The 8,680-nt window shown below is 45.3% G+C and overlaps 1 protein-coding gene across 3 annotated transcripts; it reads right to left on the bottom strand.

The window, feature by feature from the left end:
• Positions 1 to 381: 381 nt before the first annotated feature.
• Positions 382 to 6,875, bottom strand: LOC123094886 (probable protein phosphatase 2C 21). Of its 3 annotated transcripts, none has more exons than XM_044516757.1 (11): positions 6,210 to 6,875; positions 4,479 to 4,596; positions 4,286 to 4,355; positions 3,657 to 3,762; positions 3,024 to 3,132; positions 2,458 to 2,577; positions 2,175 to 2,355; positions 2,016 to 2,092; positions 1,869 to 1,921; positions 1,066 to 1,120; positions 382 to 840 (listed from the first exon to the last, which is right to left on the bottom strand). In XM_044516757.1, exons 2-11 carry the CDS (start codon positions 4,578 to 4,580, stop codon positions 541 to 543), a joined length of 1,173 nt encoding a protein of 390 aa, XP_044372692.1. In that variant the 5' UTR covers positions 4,581 to 4,596; positions 6,210 to 6,875; the 3' UTR covers positions 382 to 540. The 3 variants fall into 3 exon arrangements, with proteins under 3 accessions (XP_044372692.1, XP_044372693.1, XP_044372691.1); XM_044516758.1 differs by lacking the exon at positions 6,210 to 6,875 and adding an exon at positions 6,095 to 6,185; XM_044516756.1 differs by lacking the exon at positions 6,210 to 6,875 and having other exon boundaries at positions 4,479 to 4,622.
• Between the last annotated feature and the right edge of the window lie 1,805 nt (positions 6,876 to 8,680).

The following is an 8,680-nucleotide window of genomic DNA, read 5'->3' on the forward strand; positions in this document are numbered from 1 at the left end:
AGCTAACTGAGATCACAGTCTAATGCCCATTAATAACACTTGCATTATATACTTGATGATTCCAACTCAAAAATATATATACTTGATGATCCAAAAAGCACACCAGAGAAGAAAACATAGAGAGCATAATACTGCATTGCATAGAGGAATTATCATCAAGGCAGTAAACATCCATAGTTATACTACCCCATCAAGCATCTTTGATATCCAAGACAAGATGTGAAGAAGAAGAAAACAGAGTGCGTGAATCCAAGTGGCTCTCAAGCAAAATCTCCAGCGAAACTAGTACTCCCTCCGTAAACTAATATAAGAGCGTTTAGAATACTAAAATAGTGATCTAAACGCTCTTATATTAGTTTACAGAGGGAGTACAATGCAACGTAAACCATCCCAGCTCAGACCCTAAGAGTGGTACCATATCATCCTACACGAATTCTGTCTCCGACAAAGAGCAAAAATAGCACTGTAAACCATCCCAGCTCAGGATCACCTTTCACTTCTTGATCAAAAATTCAAAACTGTAAGTGCACAGCTCACCCATCAGTCCTCGCCGGCCTCAAACATATCCAAGCGGCCGAAGCATCCTATGCAGCCGTTGACAGAGCCGTCGTCGTCATCATTTCCGTTGCTGGGCTGCCCCCCTTCCACATTTGCGCTGCTGGACTGCCCCACTTCGATGTTGACCTCGATTTCGTCAGCCCTGGCTTCAGCAGTGGCAGTGGGGTTGGCGCGGGCGCCCGCCTTGAACTCAACCACTATCACGCTCATATTGTCACTCATTCTCCGGCCCAGGCATGAATCAAGAAGTCTCTCACAAATGGCACGCAGATTTGTCTCCCCCTGCGTTCATCACACCATATGTCAATCCAACAGGAACAACAATTCCATCTGCAAATGGAAACCAGCCCATATGCATACAACCACCGAATGTTACTATGTGCAGAGTCATTCCTTCAACAACGTTATGCTACCCGATAAAATTTCTTTCATCCGGTAGGATGTTTCTTTTAAATGTACTGTTAGTCTCATTCACAAGCAGAAAAAAGTTGAGGAAATAAGACTCACGGATTGCAAACGCTGCCTTACAAAATCGACCGCCTCTTGACTTGACTTGACGTCCCTGGAGAAGAAGAAAAACAAGAGATGTGTAATTTTGTTATGGCAATATATAAACGAAATTATATTACTCCCTCCGTCCCAAAATTCTTGTCTTAGATTTATCTAGATATGGATGTATCTACTACTAAAACGTGACTTGATACATCCGTATTTAGACAAATCTAAGACAAGAATTTTGGAACGGAGGGAGTACTATGAAACATGAGAACAAAGATCTGTCTCTATGGGTACTAGCAGATTTTGGTGACTACTCTCTTACTATTAGTTTTAGCATTCATCCACGTGGACGGAAAACATGGCACAACTCCTATATTGGAACAAAATAAATGCTTCATCAAGCACTAAGAAGAGCAATCAAACATGCTACCATTTCCAAATAGCAAATCAACATGATACGGAACCATCAAATTTAATTCATCTATGCACTACAAAGCAATAATTAACCCAGGAATTGACAGATGTTGCCCTTTCAGAACTCAGAAAAAGAACTTAATATCCCCCGGTTCGAGAAATTGGGAACTGAATTACACATGGTGATGAAGTGGCTCAAACTCAGACCATTGTAGTACAGTGCGGATCGAACTTAACTGAACCAAAATGTAAAAAACGCGAGTGATAAATAATACTGGCCTAAGATGAAACAAGCATGTAAGGTAACTGGAGTGACTTTACTATGTATCAAGTATTGCATTTAGAATCAAGTCATCACAATGAAACAGTCTTTTGTGTTATTTTTAGCTCAGACTTACCAGATACCGTCACTTGCTATAATAAGAAATTCAGTGTCATCAGTTATGTCCACCTAGAAAAAATAAAATACATGGTGTCATTTCCATCAAAAACACTCATCAGAAACAAATTTACACTGAGCTAACGCAACATAGTTACAAACTTACAGTGCGAATGTCCGGACTACATGTCACAATTTGTTCTGCAGGAGACAAAGTTTTGTTCTGCTTGTATTGAAAATCACCTGACATGCAAGTAGTCAAAATGCCCATCAGCAATGAATAGATTGTATCCAACAATGAAAGGAAATTAGATAAATACCATACCAATCGCTCTGGATATGGCTAATTTCCCCCCGATGCGATGGATGCCCAAGTCCATACTAACTAGTCGTCCTGTGATATCTCTCTGAGGGTTCTCATCCCTGGTTACTTGACCTCCTGCCCTTTCAATTCTCGCCCTTTCCTGTTGGTGGTCTGGCTTGTGATCGGTGGATAGATCATTTGCCTTCCGATAAAATGCATATAAGAATTGTCAGGCACTACTTGGACACATTCATTATGACAGGATGCCCCACTCAGAAATTTGACAAGAAAATAGTCACTATACCTGACCATTCCTTGAGAGTACACAACGGGAATCACCAATATTTCCAACAATAATCTGGTTACCTCTAATGAGAGCCACACATGCTGTGGTTCCTTCCTGTAGGGGGGGAACATAACGTTCCTGCAAAACAAATTCCAAACTGAGTAATACTACAGAAAATAATAATCCAAAATCATATGGAAAAACAGACTATTAAGAAACAAAAGTAAGTAACACCACCAGGGAAGGAATTTGCCCATGTGCCCTTCGATAAAAGAAGCAAACGGTGTAATAAACAAATGTCAACTCAAACACACCTCAATTTTGGCAGTATGGTAACTACTAAGGTGCAATGAGAAACATAAAGGAACGTTTGCCTTCCAATTTGGTAAACCAGACACTTGATGGAACACAAATTGGAATTATGAGTTAAATATATCAGTACCAACTCCAAAGCACATCCGGTAAAAGTACAGTAGATCCTCCTTATCATACCCATTGATCCCTTCCGTATGAAGCATTATCCGAGAGATAAATTTTGTTTAATTTCTTCGACAATTAAATGCTTAAAGAACATTCAGTGTTACCTTAGGATCACAAAGAGCAGCCCTGAGCAAGTTTTTCCAAGTTCTATTAACAGGAGGATGAGCTGGCTCCCTTTTCCATTCATCCGATCGTTTCAACTTCTTATCAATTCTGCAACATGTGACAATAAGTGAACTTATGTAGCAATTGTAACTATGGAGGCACGAAACAATTATGTATTCCATATCCAAACATGCGACAATAAGTGAACTTATGTAGCAATTGTAACTATGGAGGCATGAAACAATTATGTATTCCATATCCAAACATGCGACAATAAGTGAACTTAGGTAGCAATTGCAACTATGGAAGGAATGGGTATAACATTGGTCCTTTCTCGAACACTGTAGCATTGGCCCTTTTACCTTCCAATATTGAACAAGAAGTGCATATATATGAGTGAAGATTATGTGAACATGTCTAGAGGCACTTAATGCTTGGTTTTTTGTGGGGGCCACAGTTGGTCATATTTTTAATGAAATTTTACAGGTGAGTGTTATAGCTAAAATTCAGAATTTTTGAAAAACTGCATGCCTGTGCCGATATTGTATGCGCCTGCACACACATGTTCCATATGTCACTTTCTTCTGTACTTATATATGTAGCGTACATGATTTAATCATCTAGAAAATAACCTGAAATACACATGCTCCAGTGCGGTACGCAGATTGTTGCCATAGTCTGGTTCCTTGGTGAGCTCAATATGAAATTGCCTTGAACAATACAATGCTACATCAGCTCCTGAAACAGAGACAAATAACTCTGCATGACCATCTTATATAACAGAAAACGAAGGCTGAATCAACCATATTCCTAATTTCCTATACAAGGTCATATATCAAAACAGTGCGAAGACAAACACTAGCTGAAATATCCCTTCAATACATGTGTACTACTGTAAAAAAGCACACTGAACTACTGAACATATTGCTAACATAATCCTCTCCTCTCCTAACAAAAATAAGATCGAATAAATGTTTGGCCCCTCGCTGTTTATATATCAGCTCAGACCCGATTGCAAAACTTGGTCTCATGTTGAACTGAAGCATCATTGCACAGTTGTTTCATCATGATTGTACAAGATTTTGACAGCCAAAATTTGCGACAAATAGTAAACGTACAAAGCATGCACATATATAGTGTAATACACAGATGCTATGATGTTATGATAAGGCTTCCTTTAAACAGTGCATGCAATGGTCAGTTATGCTAACAGCACAAAATTTTAGAATATGTTCTAACAGTATCAGAACGAAGATCAAACCTCCATGGCCATCATAAACACCAAAGAATGATGTGGAACTGTAACCATCTAGATCTAGGACAGCTGTGAGCTGCAAATAAGAAGGGTCCGGATCAAATTCAGTATTTCACCACAATAGCAAAGCAAAATTGATTATATACATCTGCAGAATTATCATCTCAACAATTTTACAAAGTACTGCAATATTACTCACAGCATCTTCCATTTCATCACGAAATCCTTTCATAGATGACATAGCATACTTGATTCTGTCATTCTCTTCTCCAGCAGAACACTTGGTTGTTGCATCACCCATTGCTGGGTTTGCTTTCCTGAAAGATTTCAGTATAAACACCATAGCCTAGAAATCCTTACCAGCAAAAACTAGCATGTAAACTGAATGTACAGTCACTGCATTGCAGAACGCATATATATGACAGCAAACTTGATAAAGGAACGATAGAAAAACAGCTAAATAACTGCCATCATGTTACTGCATGTGAACTGGAACTACACTGGCACACTGCAGAATGGAAAACATATCTATGCCGCTATTTGAATATATTATAGATTTTTCAATTGCAGATTGGCAGGTTGGTAAATCATGCTTGGATTAAGGGCCCCTGGGTGCATAAGGTATGCTTATATAATCAGAAAATTACATTACTCAGGTGCACAAACACAATGCAGATCAAAACGGAATCAAGGCTTTGCCACTAACAGCATACATATCAAAATAACTCACGTCAGCACACTCGTTCATAACAAGGAAGAACTTATAGATCTCAAGGTTGCAGTGCACGTTAGCACCAAGGAAGTACAGACAAACTCAATTTCTGAGGAACTTGGAGGATGCGCGAGATACTACACGGAGATGGATTGAGAACAATAATTAGCACTCCAGAGAGCGGAAGGACGAAGAGGGCGCTGTTTTTGTTTTCGAAGAGAAAATCCACACGCTGTGGCACATGCAGAAAGAGCGAGTTCTCGACACCAGAATCATCAGAGTTGCCGATAAGAACAGGGATAAGAACGATGGGAAGATCAAGAGTTGAATAGTATCCAGTTGGGATGGAGAAGAGAACAGGAATGGAGATCAGCGTGGTGCTCGTGAGACTCCTCCTCCAACAATAATACCACCATCAGCCGCCAGCGTAACATGAGAAGAGCAGAAGCAACCAGACAAGATGCAGAAGAGAGCGAACGGAGATCAACGACGATGGGGTTCCCCCAGAAATCGCCACCAAATGCAAGAGCAAGAGCAGCATCGACAGCAAAAACGAACTAAATAGGACCGGAGAGGCGAAGAGAAATCACCACGGAGTCTCGGTGCTCCTCGTCCTCCTCCATGTCCAGGAAAATAAGCACCAAATGCAAGAGCAAAAGCAGCAGAGGCAGCAACCAAAACGTAAACAGGACCGAAGAGGCGAACAGAAATCACCATGGAGTCTCGGTGTTGTTGGTCCTCCTCCAGGAAAATTACCACCGAATGCAAGCAGCGGCAGCGACAAAAACGAACCACGCAGGATCGAGCAGGGTGAAGAGAAATCGCGACGGAGCCCCGGTCCTGTGTACCAACTTGAAAATTGCCGACGCGGCGCAAGGAACACGAGACGGGAGCAGGCCCGAAGCAAAATCCGCACGCACAGAAAAAGAGGCCTCGACTCTGAAGATTCAAGAAGCGCAGCCCTCTGCTCGATCAGCAGCGCCCAAACAGCATCGAGAAGGACGGAGGACAGAAACCCCACCACCACCACCACCACCACCGCATGATGCAACGAAGCAAGAACAGAGCAGAGGCGGTGATGAGAGGAGGAAGAAGAATCTTACCCTGCGGCTGCGGGGGTTTGGGTTTCTGGGGTTTAGGTTGGACGCGGACGAAACCAGAGAGGGGATGGGGAGCGAGGGAGGGGAGGGGAGGGGAAATGCAGGTTGATCGCCTCACCTTTCCTTCCTTCGCTACGGAGGATCAAAAGCGGGGCGGTTGTGCAGCAGAGAAGAGCAGAGTTTGCAGGCGGGCGCAGGCGCAGGCGCAGCAAATAAAGCACCCGCGGCCTCCGTCGTCTCCTTCCCTTTCCTTCCCTTCGCCCCCGTCGCGCGCGTGCGAGCGTCCTGAGCCGTTGGATCGCCGCCCGTGCCAGCTGTGGCCGATCCAACGGCCCAGGCGCGTGCCACCGGGCCCGCTCGACGAGCCACAGAGGGTGGGGCCCACACGCGCCGCGCGGGCGGGCGCTCACCTGCCCTGTTGCCGTGCGGAGTACGGCGCGCGTGGAGGAAGTGCCCCTGCCTCCTCCGCCGCCGTTCCGCCATGCGCCCCTCGCCGCCGGCCGGCGACGGCGCGCTTCCTCCGTTGGTCGGTGGCCGCCGCGCTCCGGGGAATGCCCGAGTGGCGGAGGCCAGACGAGCTGAGCTACATCGGCCTCCCCGGATCCCCGCGCTCGCCGTCGCCGCCGGTTGATGCCACTCCTTTGCCCTCTGCTCCGGCGGCTATCCCGCCCGCGTACGCCGTAGCCTCCCGCTCGCGGCGCTCCCCCTCGTCGTCCGCCGGAAGCCCCGAGCACCGTGTGGCTCGCCGGAGAAGTCGAGCAGTCACGGGGCTCGTTTCTGACGGCGGTTGTGAGCTCGCTCCGTCGTGCGTCCCGAATACGCGCACGCATATGGGCCTCTTTATTTTTTTTGCTAACACACGCATATGGGCCTCTTCAGTATGCTCCGTGCTAGCCCACACCACACTCCCTCAAAAAACAACGGTACCTGTTTCTAAAAACAAGGGTACCAAGTTAGTCCACACAACAACATTCCCACATGTGCTCTGTCTTTTACATGTTCAGATTTTTTTTTCTAAAAAAACATGTTCAGACATTTTTGACAAGTTTTCTTTATTATGAACACAAGCCTTTAGAATTTTGTGATTTTTGACATGTTCAGATTTTTTTTGCTAAAAAACACCACACTCCTTCCTTCACTCTCCTCTCTCTCTTTGTGTGTGTGTATGGCACGCCACTACTGCAAGGACGCCTGACATGCTGCGAATACGATAACTGCTGATGCAGGCCAGTTCGCTGTTCATGCATGAGTGTTGCAAGCGCCCCACCGGTGCTGCAGGCCGGCCAACCAACCCACCAGTGCTACAGATGTCGCCGGTGCCGTAATTTTGGAGGGTCCGCCAACGTGTTTGTTCATCGCCGCAGACGATGGATCTTCTGAGAATTGACAGTTTTCATATGGAAGATAGGAAACATATATGGGACTAGAAAAGCATCTCCCAATTGATTTACTTCAGAATAAACTCTCATTTTAAATCCCTTGCAAAAAAAAAAATTCTTAACTGTGTTGCATGCGAGGCGCCACTCAGGACACTGCAAGCCGAACCATGGATCGATGCTACAGTTGTGTTGTGAGTCTTGTGTTGTAGTATGCATGCTCTTCGCAAGCTCGCGCACGTTTTGCTATGAGCTGGCAGCAGCGCGATGCTGCGGGCCGGACAACTGCTGCATTGCTGAGCTACACACCGTTGAGAGGGCAAGAAGTGAGGATGTGGCTTTGCAACACAGACAATCATTTTTGAGGTGTTGTGGAAGACATGGGCAGATGGGGAATGGGGCAACGACAAGGTCGGCTCGACAAGGGGGTGATGGGGTATGTTGTCCTAAACTAAGTGAATCGGCGGCCGGTCCAGTGGTTGCCTTCTGCCAATTATTGGGACTATATGAAGACAACCCGCTTCATATGAGACCCAAAATTTACCTCTAAGCTTGGTACATATTTTTTGGAATCTTAATGTGTGTGCTGCTTTGGTAGATAATGGAAAAATCCAAAAATAAATAAATAGCGGAACACCCAAAATTTATTATGATTTAGAACATTGTTTACATAATTTGAGGGTCCAAAACCAAACACGACGACCTGGATTTGATCGTAACAAACTTTTAGCTATGTTATGAGCATTTACATTTGATTCCTTGCATTCATGACAGAAGACAACCATCATCACCTCACAGTTGATAGGCCCCGAGAATCTTTGGGGAATTTCGGCGAACACGTCATAGGCACCGATCTCAATTTCGGCTAAGAAGGTCACCGAGGACGCGACACTTGTTGGAGGCCGAGGGAAGCCATTGGAAGGGAAGCAGGGGTCGAAGGGGAGCCAAGGCGATAACCAAGTTCGGTGGCATGGAGGCGCCCAAGCGCCATGAGCTCGTCCCCGGCAACGCCGATGTGTTGGCCGTTGCTAGGCTCGCGTACGTCGCCTGACTCCTAATAGGGCTTTGCGGGTGGCGGTGGAGTTATGACGACCATCTAGGGCAATGATGGGGCTTGGGGAGAAATCGCCAGGACCAGGCGGCATTGTTTCAAGCTCGATGGAGATCACGGCGGGCGGTCCCGAGCGATGGCTAGTGGTGAGGTTCGAGTGAC

This window comes from Triticum aestivum, chromosome 4B (genome assembly GCF_018294505.1).
Source record: "Triticum aestivum cultivar Chinese Spring chromosome 4B, IWGSC CS RefSeq v2.1, whole genome shotgun sequence".
Lineage (NCBI taxonomy): Eukaryota > Viridiplantae > Streptophyta > Magnoliopsida > Poales > Poaceae > Triticum > Triticum aestivum.

Excerpts from the sequence above, each read along its gene's own strand:
- LOC123094886 (XM_044516756.1), bottom strand. The coding sequence starts at position 4,622 with ATGGTGTTTATACTGAAATCTTTCAGGAAAGCAAACCCAGCAATGGGT. Across the intron at positions 1,922-2,015 it reads GTAGTCCGGACATTCGCACT|GTGGACATAACTGATGACAC; the intron begins GTAAGTTTGTAA and ends TATTTTTTCTAG. Across the intron at positions 841-1,065 it reads TAAGGCAGCGTTTGCAATCC|GGGGAGACAAATCTGCGTGC; the intron begins GTGAGTCTTATT and ends TGATGAACGCAG.